This window comes from Gymnogyps californianus, chromosome 1 (genome assembly GCF_018139145.2).
Source record: "Gymnogyps californianus isolate 813 chromosome 1, ASM1813914v2, whole genome shotgun sequence".
Lineage (NCBI taxonomy): Eukaryota > Metazoa > Chordata > Aves > Accipitriformes > Cathartidae > Gymnogyps > Gymnogyps californianus.
The window spans coordinates 58,276,464-58,296,628 of record NC_059471.1 but is presented as its reverse complement, the minus strand read 5'-3'; the positions used below and the strand labels follow the sequence as shown (position 1 = coordinate 58,296,628).

The 20,165-nt window shown below is 38.8% G+C and overlaps 1 protein-coding gene across 5 annotated transcripts in view; it reads right to left on the bottom strand.

The window, feature by feature from the left end:
- Positions 1-6,628: 6,628 nt before the first annotated feature.
- RAP2A (RAP2A, member of RAS oncogene family) overlaps positions 6,629-20,165 on the bottom strand; it is a 32,413-nt gene continuing 18,876 nt past the window's right edge. For 3 of the 5 annotated variants that reach the window (XM_050904365.1, XM_050904350.1, XM_050904359.1), the window contains one exon: positions 9,554-10,726. In XM_050904365.1, coding sequence (XP_050760322.1) covers positions 10,489-10,726 — 238 coding nt within the window. In that variant the 3' untranslated portion in view covers positions 9,554-10,488. Of the gene's footprint in view, positions 10,727-20,165 lie in introns of all 5 variants that reach the window. The other 2 variants (XM_050904339.1, XM_050904333.1) reach the window with 2 other exon arrangements.

The following is a 20,165-nucleotide window of genomic DNA, read 5'->3' as shown; positions in this document are numbered from 1 at the left end:
CCATCATCTTCTTTTTATACTTGATCAGAGATCTGTATGGATTATTTTAATATTACCACTCAAACTCAGTGAGCAGTCAGAACCCTCCCCCCTGCAAGTCTTCCCTTTTCCCTCCTTTTTATTTGCATTTGTAGGTTTCTGGACACATAAAGGTGACAAATAGTAGCTGAAACTTTTTTTGTTGGAGTTACGAAGATGAAGAAACCTGAATTAGGCTTGTATTGTTTTCTATCTTGTTTGCTTGGTTTTTACTGTTTGGTATTTTTTGTTTGTTTGTTTTTTTAAACTTTAGGCAAACATGCCAAAATTTGGAACAAGTGAAAAATTTTAATGAGGAGGCAGCATTACAAACTTTTTACAAGTGTGGTCTTCATAATTTCTTGGAAAACTTTGCTGTTTGTAAACAAGCAAACTAGGTTTATAGTTGTAGTGATACATAAGCTCTGTACATTTCTGAGTCAGAATGTCTCCCGAGAGCAGGGGATAAGCAGCTTCTGCTATGAACTACTGACTCAAGAACACAGAGTGGCTGCTACGTGCAAAGCCAAGACAAGATTAAAAAAAAAAGAAAGGAAAAAAAGGGGGAAGAATGTCTCTTGTCCTATGTGAAACAAGTTGTTTTCCCCGTAGAAAAAGCTGAACATAAGAACAGGATGCTCACCCAACAGCAGAGGTGACTTGCCCAGGGCGAAGAGCCATGTACCTTGATGAGCAGTAAATCTTCCCTGTCACTATCCTTCCTCCACACTGACAAACATGAAGTTTTTGTCAATGTACGTTTCTGGACAAACCAAAGAGCTCTGAAACTGGGGCTGCCTTCTCCTGATGGGAGAAAACAATATTACTCTTCAGATTTCTCGTAACCATGAAGTGTGACCTGGAAAATGAGCATTTTGCTTTAGACCTGAAGCAGAGACGAGAGCCCCCTCCCCACTGTCATCTCATACAACTTGTCTCCAGATGGATGTTGTCTTCCTGGATCAAGGATGTCCACTTAATAGGTTAACTCTCACTTCAGATGCAGAGATTAGGGATTATCTGAGTAAATATCATGCATGTCACACATAGCATTCCCCTGTTGAAAAGGGGAACCAGTAGATAACACACTGTAAATGCACACCCACACTTCATGGTCTGACTGTCTGAATAAGCACATTCCTAGAAATAACCACAAATACCACCTTCATCAAGAAAGGTGCTTGAGTTCACCTAATAAAGAGGTGCCAACTCTTAGGAAGACTCCTGGAAAGCCTTGAATCTTCACAGCCATATCTTTCCCTGAAAAAATAGGCGGAACTAGCAGAGTTTTTGGTTATCTCCCTCCATCTTAAAACACAAAGCTAAATATGAAATCAATACCGCATCTGACTCACTTTAAGGGTTGCCTTCCCCAAAACAAATATACAATAGAGCCACACAGGAAAAATATAAACTTTAGCTAAAAAGCAGTTAGAGAAATACACAGGTCTGGAAAGAATCCTACCCTGTTACAGCAGCACCAGATACAACTCTTGAGGCTTCGTGGAGAATTTGAGAAGTGCCTTAATGCATATTGCATTGAGAGTCCTCATCCATTTACTTTCTATCAATAGGACATTTACGTGTCATCCATTTTGCTTTGCAGAATCCCATCTTCTTTGGATTAATACATTACTTGTGTTCCTGTAATTAAAATCTCACACAGCAAATACTGTAAAGGTTAACTTATTATTGCCTTACTTAAAGAGAGAAAGACTTCAAAGTAAATTACGCTAACATTTTTGAAAGCTTTTCTTGTGTCACTGCGTTGGTCATGAGCCGTCAGGCAGGTTATAATGTTCACGTGTTTGTCCTGGTTTCAGCTGGGACAGAGTTAATTTTCTTCTTAGTAGCTGGTACAGTGCTGGATTTTGGATTTAGTGTGAGAATGATGTTGATAACACGCTGATGTTTTAGTTGTTGCTAAGTAGCACTTAAGTCAAGGATTTTTCAGTTTCCCATGCTCTGCCAGCAAGCAGGTGTGCAAGAAGCTGGGAGGGAACATAGCCAGGACAGCTGACTTGAACTAGCCAAAGGGATATACCATACCATAGAACATCATGCCCAGTATATAAACTGGGGGGAGTTGGCTGGGAGGCACGGATCGCGGCTCTGGCATCGGTCAGCGGGTGGTGAGCAATTGCATTGTGCATTACTGGTTTTTTTCCTTTTTTTTATCCTCTTCTTTCTTTGTTATATTCTTTTTAATTATTATTATTATTATATTTCATCATTATTATTATTGTTAGTATTATATTTTACTTTAGTTATTAAACCATTCTTATCTCAACCCCTGAGTTTTACCTTCTTTCCTGATTCTCCTCCCCATCCCACTGGGAGCAGGGGGGGAGCGGGAAGTGAGGGAGCGGCTGCGTGGTGCTTAGCTGCTGGCTGGGGTTAAACCACGACAGCATTCAAACCAGTCCTCTGCCACTGGTGTTAATGAAGTCCGCCTCTGAATCTCCTCCTAGAGGACTTCGCTGCCAGCAAAGCTGATTTCTATTTCTTGAACAAGATACATTAAGTTCTACAGTTGGAAATCCTCCCTGCTGAACAGTCTCATCCTACTCTCCCACTCTGTTTCTCAGCTCCTACCCAGTGTGTACATATATATATATATATATTTATGCACAAGGACTGTGCCTTGCACCCAGCAGTTACTATATATGAACTACAAAGGGCCGAAAGCATATCCAGTGGCAGCTGAAGAGTTTGGATGCAGACTTCAATCCTTCTTCTTATTGGGTAAACCATTTTTTCACAGGCTTATAACTTGGCCAAGTTTAGACCCATGTCCTGAGACAGTGGGTTTTTAGGGCAATTTCCCAGTGGTTCAAACCAGAAAGGTGCCAGGTCTTAACTGAATGTTTTCAAGAATTTAGCACGTGCAGAATGATGCATCTTCCTTTGTTTTATCCTGAAAAACAGCTGAACCATTAAAAAAAGAAAACAAACAACCACCCCCAAATCTGGGACAGACAGATCACCCCGAGAAAACTGGAGCTCTACTAGATCGCTTGGAAGGCAATAAAAAAAATGATCACCTTGTCTCATATTGGAACGTGCCAGGCGACCTTTATTCAGTTCAACTATCTATTCCATCTGCAAGAACAGAGGGTGAATAGTAAAAAGAAGCAGCCTGTGTAATAACCAAAAGAGCTGTAATGTAGAGTATATTCTCAGCTGTAGGATGAAAGCTTGTTTTGTTTTTCTAAACTGTGTTGTACAACTGGAAAGCTAAGATGCCATGTCTCAAGTATTTGGGGATGACATTTGGGGATAACGTCTTTTGGTTATTACACTGTACAAGGATTCTAGAAGAAGAAAAAATTCCAAGTATTCAGAATCTTTCCCTTCAACATCTCAAGAAGCAGCTTTACACTTCTTTCAACTAAAAGAAATGTCTTGTAGAAAGCTACCCTTAAGATCCAGTTCTCTGATTTACCTACTACAGCTAATAAGTGCTTTTGTGTAGGAATAGTCTTAATCTTGGTCTGTGATAAATACTGTATTTCTCTCGTTCCACATAACACTCTCTTGGTCTACCTACGTATTTCCCTTGAACAATCGTTCAGTTTTATATTTTCACCTCTTTACCTAGATCCATCCCTGTTCCCCTCCACTCCTGCCAGCTAACCACCTCACTTTCCCATTCTTCAGTGAGATTCCTATGTGGCTGTCTGACCTTGTGTCCTGGTTTTGGCTGGGATAGAGTTAATTTTCTTCTTAGTAGCTGGTATAGTGTTATGTTTTGGATTTAGCAGGAAAATAATGTTGATAATACATTGATGTTTTTACTTGTTGCTAAGTAGTGTTTATATGAAGTCAAGGATTTTTCAGCTTCTCATGCCCAGCCAGCAAGAAGGCTGGAGGGGCACAAGAACCTGGGAGGGGACACAGCCAGGACAGCTGACCCAAACTGGCCAAAGGGATATTCCGTACCATATGACATCATGCCCAGTAAATAAACTGGGGGGAGTTGGCTGGGAGGGGCAGATCGGTGTTCGGGAACTAACCGGGCATAAGCTGGTGAGCGGTGAGCAATTGCATTGTGCATCACTTGTTTTGTATATACTGATTCTTTTAGTATTATTATTGTCATTTTATTACCATCATTTTCTTCCTTTCTGTCCTATTAAACTGTCTTTATCTCAGCCCACGAGTTTTACTTTTTTTTATTCTCTCCCCCATCCCAGTGGGTGGGGGGAGTGAGCAAGCAGCTGCGTGGTGCTTAGTTACCAGCTGGGGTTAAACCACAACACCTTGCAAATATTCCTAAGAGCAGCAGGCAGGTATGTTATCCAGTTGCCTACATACGTGGTCACTGCACCATGAAAAGTTTGAAATAAATTCTCAGTGCTCCCCCAATTATTTCATATTCCAGTCAAACCAAAATGTGTGTGCTTGAAAGTACATAGAAAAACAGTTCCAGCAGAGCTGGATGAAGATTTGCTGTTAGCAATTCCAGTATCGCATGGGGCCTGGTCCACCGACATGGCTTTTTCTTCCACCTACTTGCAAACCAGCCTGTACATGCAACCCACTGTCTGAACGTCAGTGTGGGCTCTGCCTGGTCTGTGCGGGCTCTGCCTGGTCTGTGCCTCGGAGACAAAGCTAGGGCAATGCCAGTTCCTGCTTCCAAGCTGGGTTGGTTTTGCTAAGCAAACAGGTACAAAATCTAGTAAAGCTTGCACAGATACAACTCTGAATACAGTTAGGTAGCCCAACCATTGGGACAGTGCTTTTATGGTCACTTTCCAAGTAAAAGCACCATTTGAAAATATTAAAAGACTACATGATGAGTGTAATTATAGGAGTTGAGGCAAAAAAATAAAGAAATTCAAAATGTTACACTAACTTGATACTTTTTACCTCCAATGTGACAAGGTAAGAAAAACATGTTGTGTTGACCATCAGACAACCAAAGCCCAAGTAAGTAACTACTGGAGTCAAAAATCCAGATGTATTCACATAAGCATTAACTAACCTCCCTATGAAGAAAGATGAGAAATCCACAGCTCAAAATGTCTACAAATTCCGTGACTGCAATTAGCACAGAAAAGGTCTTTCTGCAGGTTTTACGGCAAAACAGGAATTATGTGTAAGAGAACCGACTAGGGCACTAGTGCATCCAAACAGAGCCAGCGGAAGCTGGAAATTTATGTTTGTTACAAGAGAATGATCAAGTTGGTGCCTGCAAAAGGAAGACATGACTACATACCGAGTACACTTGTGTGAGCCAGACAGAGCAATAATAACAGTTGTCAGCAATTTCAGAATAATTATTCCTGCTCTCAGAAAAAGGATGCCATTTCGATGGAGAAGAAAGCACATAGCAGCAAGCAGGTAAACAGCAAGGGTTACCATGCTACTGAAGGTAACTTGGGATAGAAGATGTAGTCCAGTGACTCCCTGGTCAAGCAACAGAAGTAGTGACCAAAGACTGATGATCCAGTAAGACTGATACCCATGGAGGATCGATAACAAGATATTTATTTCCAATCAAAATATTTTACAAAGCTTTCTCAGAAGTTAATGAGTTTCTTGCAGTAGCTACCAAAAAAAGAAAAAAAAGGGAGGGGGGCAGAGAAAGCATTTGTTAAGAGTACAATATTCAAAGTTTTCTAGTTGTTCAGTTATTTGAAAAGAGCATGTTGCACGTTGGCTTTTTTTTTTAACTGTTCAGAATAGCCCAATGAATTCCTGTTGTCCCTGTACAGGTACCTTCTCAGGTGAAACAAAAGGATATTACTAAATTAACGAGACTGCAAGAACCCATCAGCAAAATTTCCCCTGGAACTGGTTTACAGAATGAATGGGCAAATCAAAACATAAAATTAGCAGCACTTCTCAGCCTTCTACATTATCCACAGAACTAGGAGCTTTTATGATGTGCCAGCCTCAGGCTTCTTGTTCCTTATGGCATGCATGACATGAAAACAAGAGACCACCGAGCACCCATCATTACTGAAAACAGGGTACTTCAGTGATACTGGCATGACTAAAATGTAACTGCTGATCAGTGCCAATTAGCTAGAATAATCCTGTTAGCATTAGCTCAACTGTTCATTTATAAATCTCTGCAACCTTAGTTGTATTTGAAGTTCTTTCTAACACTAACTCCTTTTGTATGGTGCTGAAAGCCTGTAAAATACTCATCAATTGAACAGCTGATATAACAAACAATCCTTTTTTTAACCCTTTGCAACCTCAATGTTATAAAAGTAGTTCTGCATATTAACTATATTACCAAGTTCATACATCATTTTATTATATTTTACAATAAGCACCATTCTCTTGCCATAGCAAGAGCCATATCTTATCAAATACTGAGTCTTACTGATTGTTGTCAATGGATGTCCCTCTAAGAAAAGTAAACAAAACACCCCTTCGCTATGCACAACGTGCATCCATCCATAAAAATTAAAGTATATTTGCTTTTTACTTATTGCTATTTAATTTGTACCAGGAGAGCATTTTGGCAAGAAATACTTAGCTGAACCGCAAATAGTTGACAGTGTTGTTTGAAATTACTGGGTAGCCCTCGTCAGCTTTGGATGAACTTTTTGATCAAATCAAAATGGACAATACAGGAAATGCAAGGGAGATTTCATTAAATAAATTTATTTGTTAAAATAATTTAACTCCAAATACAACTGCTGAGTTTGCATTGAGTTCTATGTACAATTCTTGTTTTATTTGAAACATCAAGGTTTAAACAACTGACATTGTTACAAAACAAACTGTTGCCCCATTTTAAGTTGCCAGTTGTATTAGAGCTCAACAATTAACTGTTAAATACATTAATTCACCCCTAGGAAACTCCAAATCAACAGCGTTAAGCCTGATTCCAGAACCCACTTCAGTCTTGCTTCAAACCCTGATCAAGAATTAACAGATGCACAACAATGCAGATAAAAGCCTCCTGCAGTTGTCAAACATTTGCTTTTGTTGCGGAGTTTCACAATTAAAGCCTAACCAGTGCTTTGACAGCACACTGGTAAAAAAAAAAAAACAAAACAAAAAAACAAACATGCACAAAACCCCCCAACCAAATGGCTGACATCTTTAGGCAACATTCTATACAGGAAAGCAAATACCAGTAGTTTTCCCACAGAAAAGTAATGGCAACTGTAGCACTGGGGTTAGGGAGAGGCTAGAACCAGAACAGAAAATGTCACCAAAATTTTTTTGATGCTCTGAAGGGGCAGGCGGGGGGACAGACAGGACAGGACAGGGGAGAAAAAAACAAAACAAAACAAAAACCAAACACCAAAACAAACCAAAACCAAACCCAATGCCATTATGTTTAATACTCTTGATCCGATTCTGGTTTGTCTGCTTTGACTAGTTTTTGTGTGTATTTTTAAGGGAAAGAGGAAACAGTTGCTCTCACTATCATAGCTTAAAAGAATAAAAGTTGCAATGTTTTTTTTTTAAAAAAAAAAACAACAAACCAACAACAACAAAACTGGAGAAATGCTGTCTTTGTAGAAAAGTACAAAGCTCTACAAGAACAGCCAAAGGAAAAAGTGGGTCTTTGGAACAAATCATAATATTTTAAGGCATGTTATAAGAAACTTTCAAATACTATAATCGGTAATCCTATCAGGGTACAAATGAAACAGTGACCCAAGACCAATGACTCCCGCAGGGTGGCCAGGCAGCTGCTGCGTGGCTCACTTACCTCCCTTTCTGCTACCCCTATAATTTGAAAAATCTCTGTCAAGTGCAACTGTCATTGATTCAAGCTCCACTATCTTCACATTAGTGGAAATACAAATAGTGCATAACTACTTCCTCAGAACTATACAATGAAAAACAACACTTATGCTTCCCCCCCCGCCACGTTGTGTGGTAGCTTACATATGGCCTATGTTTTCAAAAATATAAGAGTGTAATGAAGAAACAAGACTGGGAGATATTTTCATTAATATTTTGTTAAAAATTTACTGTGCAATTTTTCCTATATTAAAAGCCCATCTGTTTTATACTATGAACTTCATGTTAGGCTGTTCATATTGTACTTCATGCCATTTTCTTGGTTGATGAACAATCTGTGAGGTAAGATTTTAACATCTCTGTAGATAACATTGCATAACATGCACTTCCAAGTCAGTTTCAAATTTGCGGGGTTTTTGGGGGTTTTTTGTTTGGTTTTTTTTTTTTTGAGGGCTTATGCAGTGGATCTCACACTGACAAGCTGTTTTACAGGTAGGTTGTACTGCTCAAAAAACCGTTTCCCAATCTAGATATTTTAAACATTGAAATATCATTAATTCAACATCTCGCATCTTGCTTAAGCATGGCGACTGACACAATGGGCGGGCGGGGGGGTAAGAGAACATTCATACCATCTAGTTTAGGCATGTAAGTTGTGTGACTCGAAGGACCAAAGTTAAAAGCCTAAGTTTGCTATATAGTCAATGGAAAGAGGTAGGTGCCTCTAGGAGGGCGATTCAGAGCATCCAAAATGGGCATTCAGATGCCAGACATAAATGGTGTGCCTATCTCCCTAAGAGAACAAAGTACAGTAACGAAAGCTCTGCAAGGTAGATGGGAAACGGGCTACATTTACGTTCTAGTAAGGCTTAATGTTTTGCGACATCTAATGCCCTTTGATACATTGGTTGTGGAAAGGTCTTGAAAGATTAAGGGCAGAGATGGCCAGTTCTCTTCCATTAATATGATTTCCTTTAGTTATCATCCACTGAACTATAATTCAAAATGTTAAGGATATTTATGTATGAAAATCTGCAAAGCGTTTTGTACTCAAGTTTCCTTTGTAGCAGATGAGAGCGTTTTTAGGAAGTTCTGCAGATGGAGGCAAAACTCTCGAACCTAACTCCAATTACAGCATTTCTAAGGGCCATATACACACACACATACACGCTCAACACACACACACACACACCCCAGCACCCCTGTTTTCACTCATTTAAACACAAGGAACTACACTGTTACTGCACAAGATTGAAAAACTAATAAACGCATGGTGTTATTTAGACCACAGGCTCAGTGACTCTGTATTTTTATGGCCAATTTTACCTATAAAAGATCCAGCTCAAGACAATCTCTCCAGCATTTAAAATCTAAACATTGTGATTGAAAACTTTTCTATACTTTGATTGTAAGACTTCGGAATAGGTATTTCTGTGCCATTAGTCATGCAAATGATAAATACTTCACTGCTATGAAACTAGCAAGTCAGAGCTCGAGCATCCTTTCAAAATAAAATATTTGCTCCCACCATTTAACACTCCAATAATTGGGGCAACCTTTGAATAGTGTGTCAGGCAATTAAAGAGCCATTTCCACACTCACCTAAGGAATTACAACCGTAACTATTTCACCTCTGAACCAAATGATTTCACATGGTTATTCAATTTAAGTTTTCAACATTAAAGCTATCAAATAGCAAACTTGATTTTCAAAGGTTAGTTAGGGATCACACCAGAGAACATAGCCCTTAAAGGCAAGAAAAACTGTTGTCTTTAACAAACTTAAAAATGCAGGATGTTCATACTGTCCCACGAGGTTTCTGCAGAAGGGAACATATGGATGCAACATGGCTTAATTTTCCTTACAAGATGGTACTAGTTAATCTATTAAAGTGTTCCTTGTTAGTAAGGCTCAGCAATTTTTTTTCATCACAGTTGCTTCCTCCTGGTTCAGTAAAGTGATAAATAAAGATGCTTCCTGCTTTGTAAACAGAGGGTTTGTTTGGCTTTTTGCAGACCAAAACCTGAAGCGATCCTCCATTTTTGAGCAGCAAAATGAAAGATTTAAAACATTGCAATGCCAGACTGTTTCTTCACCCGTCATTTGTTTTCAGATCTTGCCTCTCATTTCACACATGGATTCAATGGTTTCTATTTCAAGATGTGGGATAAAGTGTAGAAATAATAGCATCAATTTTGAAAAAAATCCAAACTATATAGGTCTCTGGTAGCCTCTTCCTCTAACACTGTCAGAAGTTCTGGTGAAATCAACATATTTGACTGAACAAACTTGGCCACAAGTGATAGCGCATGTCCTGAAGCATGGCAATTAGACACTGAAAGACTTGGCTCTCCTTTCGCGCTTATGCCAGTTGTGAATGATCTTCAGAGATATTCTCTCCACTGCTCTTCTTTCCCATTTCCAAAAGTTTTCCAGCTTCTTCGGAAATAGTTGCTGCTGTTGCTGTCTGACATGACAACAAACATACGCCTGACTGGACGACCCTGTAGATCAACTGGCTATGCCATAAAATTGCAGGTGCTCAAAGGGAAAAACGGGTGAGATGTGGTCATTTAGCCCAATTATATTCAGAGTCAGTGATTGACTTCCAATGCTCAGCTCTGAGTTAGTGTTGCTACTTCACTACAGATGTATTTCAAGTGACCCACAAACCAGGAAGTGAAGTAGACAGTTTTACCACCTTACAAAATTTCTGCAAATTAAGTCCAGGTTAGGTCATTTTTAATGCTATTGTATATTACATGCAGAACAGCATGGATCATCTTTGTCTGGCTGTGCTGCATAGTTCATTTGTCTAACAATTTCCGCAAAAAGCTCATCCACCATTGTTTTACTTTTAGCAGAGGTCTCCATAAAGGGGCAGCCCCATTCTTCAGCTAAGGCTCTGCCTTCACTTGATGATACTTCTCTCTCACTTTCCAGGTCCACTTTATTACCAACCAGAATTACTGGCACCTTCTCATACCTACAGTTTAAGAAAAACAAACAAAACAAAAACAGCAGCAATAATTATATTTTTAAAATGGCAACATTCTAAATGTAAACATCTGTTTGCAAACAGTACAGATCCAACAGGAAAGAGATATTTGGATGATCTTAAAATTTTATGTTGAAAAAATACTTTGCACATTTCACATTCTGGCAATTTGTTGCTCATCTTTCCCTCCAGATCCTTCTTAGAGTTCTAGGGAATGCTTCCTCCTCTGAATTTTCTTTCCCACCAGGAAATCTGCCAGGAACACTTCCACACTACAAAAACTAGGAATATAATAATATTTTCTATGTTGGCAATCTCAGTTAGGGTGTAAGAACAGGATGGATGTCCAACCCTCCCTTCTCCCTGAGCAGGTATCATGTTGTATTTCCTGCTTGTGATAAGGATGCATCACTCTCCCTTTCAAGGGTACATTTACCTTTGGTTAATATATACAGAACTCTCAGATTAGCAATAAAAAGGAGAAAACCAAAGGGCCAGTAAATTCGTCTGAGATTTCAGAAAATGTAGCCCACTTCAAGTACTGTATACACACAAAAGTATTGTTATATAAAAACATGTATTAGCTAATACAGAATATATAACTCTCCCTTGCAGCATTCACATCATTATGCCAGTTAAACAAGCTGAAAAGAAAAAAAAAATTAAGTTCCAGGCAATACTATCACAGTTCTGCTTCATAATCAACTTGGACAGCACAATAGATCATATAAGCTATGAAGGAATTTATTACTTTGCACCTCCTTGTGAGGGGATCCTTGCCAATTTTTTTTTTTTTTTTAAATTAAAATGCCTGCCTTACTTTTTTTTTTCCCCAATCCTCACATGCATAAAGCCTTCTTCAGACATGGAAGTAAATAAGTGTTCAGTCAGGTTTTAAATTTACATATTTGCCATAGCAGATAAGAAAACACTGGGCCTATTTCCAAAATACTCTTACATGGGTTTTCTCACAAAAGCAACAAGGACTGAGAGAAAAACTGATTATGGCTTTTAGCACTTAAACTAAACAAAGATCTAAGAGAAACAAGATGGTTCCCTCTTAATTTAAACCTGATTTTCTACTTCGCATTAGCTTAGTAGTACTGCTTTGAGTGAAATCGCTTGAGTAAGACTGAGCTGTGGACAGACAACAGTCATAGCTGACACCTGCAGCAGTTGAAGATGTCACTGTCCTTAAGCCACCTATTACTCCTTCTTCATCCCGCCCTCCCTGCCTCCTAGGCAGGGCAGCAGAGCAGAGCTGGTGCACATGCCTCAGCTGCTCGAGGGAAACATCCAGCAGCTTGGTGTAAGCTACCAGCCATGATGAAACTCAGCTGTCAAGACTCTGCACCAGAACAGGGAACCTATGTGTTCCTGTTGGCTCTACTGCAGGGACGGTGGGCTCCCACAGCGTCAGAGAGGATAAAAGGGCAGTAACTTCTCAAATCACCTCAGCAAGTCTTACACCACCACAGCAGTATCAAAAATTGGTCCAACGATGTCATAAGATGCAGCTGAAATTCTAAACTTTGTTATGTCTCTTTGCTAACTATGGGAATGTCATTTAATCCGCAGTCTAGGGCTGTGGTCAATAATTGTAGAGAGTTCCCCTCACTTTCAGTATTTATCCTATCCTCGTTTACCATCTGAAGATACACAATCCATTTCTTACTCTGTGGATATACAGTATTTAGCACAATGATACCTTTGGAACTCTTGCAAGAGCTAAGCTGCCATTAATTAAGTACCAAAATAAACACAAGCATCTTGAAATCTGTCCTCCCGCATTTAAACACATGATAGCATAGTCTTTAATTACATAAGATGGATGGCATTCAACAGATAAGACAGCAATTCAATATTTCTTTTTATCTTTATTGTTCAGATGCATGTGTCCTATTGTATTTGCTGTACAGCATTAAAAACCCTTCAATGAAAGTAGAATTAGGTACACCTTCACTGTATTTGATATCTGAGGGCCCCAAACTTCCCCCCGCCAGCTCCTCCAGGTATTCTGTATCTTCTCAATTTTACCAGTGGGAAAAACTGAGAAATTCAAAGCAGCCACTTGAGAAGCATTCAGTGAAGGAGATGAGCCAGAATTAAAACACAAGATCACCTCTCTTCTTGTTCTGCAAGATCACTCCAATTTGTTGAGAAACATATGAGGAAAAAAAAACAACCCACATTTGTTGCAGATTTATAGCCAGTTCCACTGAAATATTCAAGTGCTTAAAAAGGTTTAGGAACCCTAGAAAAGCTGAGCAACTAAACATCTGAGACTCTGTTTACTACGAGTACTCAGCACCTGGGAAATAGAGTGGTGGAAATAGTGAAGTTTTGTACTGCAGAACAAAAAGAAGAACTGATGAGTTGACAGGATAGATGTGAAAAGTCTAATTTATTTATTTGCACAGAACCATCTAGGAACTATTAGGTGGAACAAATAGAAGCACTTTTCTGTATTGCTTTTTCCTGCTTTTGCCTCTTGCATTTACCCTATTCACTACCTACCTTCACCACCTGAAATGAGATGGGAATCCTACAGTCAATAGCCTTATTCACCTTATAATCCAAATTCATCCAATAACCACTTTACAACATTAAATTGTGTAAGAAAATGTTTCTGCAAAACTCTCATTATTTCATCTTGTCAAATACCTCCTCACAAGGCAAAAATAAAGTTGCTCTTGCAAAATACATCCTTGTATTACCTAAATTTCGAGTCGTCAACTTTCCAGAGAAAATACTTCTTGTATATTGTATAGTCTGACTTATGTATTTTATATTTATATATATAAAAATATATATACTTATGCCTGCCTATAATATATATAGAAATTGTCTATTATATATATACACATGCACACACACATAAAGAGAGTGTCATGCAATTTGTCTTTCTACATAGAAAAATCAGTATCCATTATCTAGAATAATGGAGGTTGGAATACGGCAAAAAAATAGGAAAACAGTCCATGGATACTGAGCAGAAGACTGGCTCCAGTATGGGCTTATGAGCTCCAGTTCAGTATCAGTCCTGCCAGACCCAAGCTGAGTATGGGAGAGCCAGACCAGACATCTGTGTATTGTATTCTCCAAATACCAAGATGATGATTGACTGTGTGTTGGACAGTGCCATACGTGAACACAAAGGTCTTTACAGAAACTATGTGGTTACATGTAGTGGTTCCAGCCTCTGCTTGTCTTAACTCAGAGTCCCTAAGGGTCTCCACACTGTACTTCCCAGCTTTTGAGTTCTGGTAATTCACCGTGGAAACACTAGCTCTCGACTAAATCAAGCTCTACAAGCTCTGAAGTTCAAGCTGGCTCTCCACCCTTTACCTTCTAACACTGCCAGAATCTCCTGCCTCACTTAGTATCCCAGGCAAATTTATTTCTGATGAGTATGGGGGAGATCCCTGGCTAAACACTCTCCTTACCATGGCTGCTGATCTTGCTGGAGGTGACTTCTGCCTGCTCCTGGAGGCTCCACTCGCTATTCACAGAGCTTTGGACTGGCCAGATGTTGGCACACCCACCGCTGAGGTGGTGTGCAGCAGCACAGGCCCACAATGGGAAAGGGTGATTTCTCAGATGTGGTGGAATTATATGATTCTAATGAAATTCGAAGGGAAGAAGAACATCTCTTCCTCACAGGCTTTTCACCCTGTTGAATTTCAGTGACCCAAGAGGAAAACAGCTTCTTTACAAAGGAAAAAAAGAGCCGCCTTGCAACGCCCACGCAGCAATGCAGAACCCTTCCATACAACCACAAAAATCAAACCCAGGAATTCACAAATCTTTCCAAAAGCTTCAAGTAGGATCTAACCTACTCACAAATACTTTTAGCAGAGCAAGAGAGGCTAAAACCCCACCACTTATACTGGAGTCCTGAAAAGCCAGACTGCTGCTGCCATCGCAGGACGTGTGAGAGGGCAGCTCAGCCCACTATGGGAGCTGGGCAGAGGTCTTGCCTTTCAGTGCAGTCCATCTCCCCCTGCCTGTCCCCTTAGCGCTGGAGAAGTGGCACAGTTCTGCTCCTCGCTCCTGGAGCAGGAAAATCCAATTTTCTCGGTACTGCTGAAAAGCTTTGAGCAGCACTGATCGTTCCTAATGAAAAGGATGAGGGCCACCTGAAAATGAGAACTGCTGCCAGTTTCATCTGTATCAGTGCAGCACAGTATGTATTCTAGGGCAAACATCATAGCAGAGCCTGTAAGAAATATACTCAAATGCAGCACGGGAAGGCTTGACTTTTCAAGACCTCTTCAGGAACAAATTTTTGCAAGACCAATTACACATGTTTGCAGAACACGTTTAAAGAACAAGGTACTTCACCCTGTTTAAATGATCTCACTATCTTAAGCTTCAATATGACAGATACTGAGCAGTGGCAACTCCTGAAGAGATAACATGACTGCAGTCATTTATAGCCCCATGAAAGACACTGGTGCAGAGTCAAATAATATCATATCTAGGATATCCCTACTGACAAGATACAGTCATTGCTCCAGAAAAGACAACCAGCATGTATCTCCCAGTCCCAGATAACTATTCAATGCTAAAAACCACCCTGTTATTCATCTTTAACGAGCTTCTGGGACGAACAGGCCACAGTAAATCCCTCAGTTTTCCTGAGGATGGACACCATAGCCACGTGGAATCAATAAATACACAGACTTTAAATGTTTTATGTGGTCCAGCTATGCACCACTGACTACACAGCCTTACATGCCACACAGCAATAAATAGTTTCTATATTTTACCTTACCTCACACGGCACATACATCATCCACATTTCTGTTTAGATTAACATGTATACTTCAAATAACAGCTTAAAACATTTAGAAAGCCTCAAGATGAATGGTATGTAAATGATCTTCAGAGATTTTTACCTCCCATTTTTTCTACCTCCAATCTTATTCAGAGAGAGAGAAAAACATGGGCAGTACCTGACATCACATCTGAATCTCTTTTACAAGGTACGTTTTAGATTTCTGGTTAGAACTGTCATTGGATAAAGATAAAAACAAAGATGATGTGCAGTGAAAATATAGTAAAAATGAAGAAGAGAAGAGTAAGAATTAAAAAAAAATTATGTACACCAAGGCTAATAAACTGATCTGATTCCCTTAAGCTGTGCTAGAAATTGCCCAGTACCTCTACACTGTGGGGGGTAGAAGTGAGCTGGACCAGTACAGGACACATTAAAAAGTTCAAATGGGTTCCTGCTTTCTAATTTCACATTCTGGAAGTGTTGCATCTTTTCTAGGATTTTTGCCTGAGCTTCATATCAGAGCCAAATACGTTCAACCAAAATGCAGAAACTTTCTATATAATAAAAACAAATTAAAGAGAAAAAAACGTGTATTCTTAAAGACTATTTCTTATAACTGGCTTAAGTCCTGTTGAAGTTAATGGAAAGATGTATGTTTTCTAGCTTTACATGTTAAATACTGGGACCACTGAAATGTAAATGTATCTATCCATGATAACTATTCCTAATCATTAAAAGGAGTTTCCAGTACTAAACCACCTTTATCACCTTCTTCTACAGGCAGGGTGTCTTCCCCTCTTTTTTTTTTTTTTTAAGAATGTATTTCTGGCACTTTTGATAGTATTTCAAAAAGGAAAGTAATTTAAAGGATAAAGATATTAGGGACAACAGTGATGTAAATAATATCAGAAAGTCAGTAAATAATTATTCTTCATTTTAGACTTACAAAAAATTTGTAGTAAGAATCCTGCCAAAATACACAGTAAAAGAATTCCAGGCAATATGAAATAAAGTATCAGAAATGACAGTTAAATCTATTAGATTGTTTACAAATTCATACATAAATATTACTAAACATTATTTTGTAATGTAACTTGCAAACTTTGATTGCCTGCAGCAAAATCTGTCATAACTTGACCTAGAAGTTTCCTCATCTAGAGAAAGAACATATTCCAAGTGTAACTATCAAGACTTTTTGTTATCCCTTTCACACAATTCCTTGGACATTTAATGCAGAATCCTCAATAGTTAAAACTCACATCAGCTTCAGGGGATAAGAAAAGACACACAGTGTTCCCTAGTCTGATTCTGAGCCTCTCAAACACCAGGATGAGAGGAAGCAAGACCACGGAATTGTCAAGGGGAAAACAAACAATCTTAACCCTTTGTTGAAAGCTTCCAATTCTTGAACCAAAGCAGCAGGAAAAATATATACATACTTCTAAAGCAATTACTACCTTGTCTTAAGAAATTCAGCCAGAGAAGACATTTCACTTTTTCCAAACCCCGATTCTTTGTATTTTGGTATCTTAAAGATTTTAATATTATGAGTTAAATCAACAGCAGGGGCTCAGTCTGCAGAGCTGCATCTTTTCCATGGAGTCCTGCAAATATACACCAATGAAGATGTGCCTATATCTGTATAAATGTATAGAATGAGTCAGGAGATAGATATGTAAATCTAAAAACAAGTAGGTTTCTGCAAAGTTTGAGCACTTTGCTCTCTAATGGAAATTATCACAGCTTCTCAGGTAAATCCATACAGAACAGCTGTAAAACCCCCACCATTCTGATGCAAACAAGTCATTCTAGTTTACCAATTAAGTGCATTTAATATTCAGTTTTGTAAGCTATATTGTGTAAGGATTTAATTACTTAAGCAACAACTCCCAACTAAAAAGAGAGTCTCAAAATCATTTTTATAAATGAGTAGATGTTAAAGAGCTTATTGGAAGTCCCACTGCAATTAGGTGGCTGAGTCATGAATTAGTCTGCTATAAAGAACAGTGTACGGCCTAATTGCAGGACTGGGGATCTAACATTTTATTCTAGGCTTTGACATGAACTCCTTATATAGCCTTTGGGAAACAAACTTTTCAGATGGATAGATTGAGGTATATAAAGTCAGGATAATTGTACTTACTCATAGGACAGCAAATTAAATAATAATTGTAAAACAACTTGAAGAATAATAGTAGAATAATAAATAACCACCACATCATATCGCTTTTGAGAAGGCTTCAGAAACTATCTTTGTTCTTGTACATGAAACTTTCTGGAAATAATCACCTCAACTTAAAATAAAATACTTTAAAGCCAATTCAGTTCTGTGGTGGTTGTAGTCAGCTTACACTTTCCAGTTTGGTTTGAAGGTCTAGGAAAAGTCTCATCCAATGCCAGTTTTGCTGAAATTGTTTGGCAGGCTCACCCTTGGTACTGTGCTTGTAAGTAATTAGAGGAAATAGTTGTCTCCCAAGCAAAAGCCCAAGAAACTACGACAACAAAACCCAATGTAACGAAGCACTATATATATTTGCTGTTACTATAAGCACTTTTCAACCAAAGCACTTGAACACATTATTTCTAGGCAGCTTACAGCTGAGACCTTCCAAGGGACAAGAACGGTGGATAGTACTATCCAATACACATACTCAAAGGCCATCTAGTAAATCTACATTCCTTTGCTGCAACAGAGGCAACAGGATGATGCATATAATTTCTGCATAAAGGACACTAAAGAACTTTCCAGGTCATTTCCAATCACTTCAGAGAGAAATTCTTATCTATAGAGGATTTTCCGCATCCAAGATCTCATGGGGGAACTAGAATAACGATAAACTCCTTCCATGTGTTCAGCCTGCTTCTGCAAGTCAGTGCAGATATAGCCTATCTTCAGCTCTGTCACCTGCTTAAATGGTAAAACAGCAAAAATACCTGAAAATTCAATGGCCTGCCAACATGCCCTATGGGAGAAGAGTTAACTATTCACTAAAGGGAAGTCCTAAAGAAAAATCCTTGATCATCAAGACATTAGGGAGACCTTTTCTCAGCAAGTTTGCAGAACTCCATGAATGTTTAAACTATGTTCAATGACATTATCAGTTCCCCTCGAAGTAAAGCTCTGGCATAGGAAGTGACAGGCAAACAGGACTTTGAGTGCTCGGGATGACAAGGAGCCTATAACAGGAGTAACAGCAGTTCTTTTCTACTGGCATTTCAGATGCTTGAAAGCCTTCGCAAACAAGAGGTTAGCTTTCACCTTAAAAAGGACACCTGTCCCTAGTATCTACCATAAAAATTCATATCTAACACTGAAGTCTATTATCAAGACCGAAAAGACTCTAAGTGATATATAACATCTACCTGCTTAGCAGCAGGTTTGCTGTGAGCATATCCAAACAATATTTTAATCCTTGAGTTCCCTCTCTACGCCAATCAAAATTCTTATCTTATACAATCGAGCATCAACAACATCTTGTTGAAATCCTGAAGTGCTTGCCACATTTAGCAACATAGAAACACTGGAATTTTCAAATAAGAATTTTCTATTCCTTGGTGTAGTTTAAGAAGCAATAACCGCAAGTTTCAACTCCATACATAAAATGCAAGGCAAGTGTTTTACCTGACTTTTTCCATCATGACTAATTCTCTTGTTTCTAAAAGCCACAGGAAAATCAGAATGTCCTACAAATCTAAGATTCTCACAGGTGGATCAATTTCACTTAGCTCCTGTCTCTATACTCAGTTTGCATTGAAAGAAGTTTAGTTGTCATGAAAACTATGAACAGATTATGAGGCACAGTATGGTTGCTTAAATACAAAGTTCTTGCTCAAAATTTCCAGACACTAAAAGCTCAGCATCTAATTTTTTGAAAATTGCTGCTACTAGCTGTAGGAATGGCTCAACATCTTGAAAATCAGGCCTCATATTTAAGTATTTAAACTTTGTGTCCATAATTGAAAATTGTTCTTAATGACTGTGTTAGTTTTCTGACCTTAAATATTTTTTAAGCCATATGCCATGCTAATATATTAATGTTTATTCCAATATAATGAGCATGACTGGATATGTCAAGTTTTTCAGTACCTACCAAATGTACAACATATGGAAGATACTAAAACTAAAGAGACTACCGTCTATCTTTTATTTCTATTTTAAAGTCTTAAAAAAAGACAATTCTTTAAAATGACCGTTTTTTCCAGACATAACCACTTATAATTAAACTATCCTTTGATACCTTGCAGAAAACACATTAATCATCATGCGAGAGGAGTGCTGACACGTGATTTGAGATGCGGGTTCAGTTCCATACCCTGTTACAGTCTTCCTGCGCGATTTCTAGCAAGTCCCTTGAACTCTGTACCTCTATTCTCCATCCGAAGAAAACAACAGTTGTCAGCTTTCACCTCTGAACGCCTATGGCACATAAACACTTGAGGTCTTCCATCCTTAGCGATGGGAGGCAACCTGAACATCTTGAAGAACGCATTAGCAGTTTTGCTTGCTCTTCAAGAGAAAAATATCCTGCATCCCAGCTATTCTCAGCAGTAGGCTATGTAACACCACAGATCTTCAGGTTTTCTTTACAAGTATTGAGAACAGATACATTAGGGCAGATTCTGCGCCAACATCAAGCTTGCCAG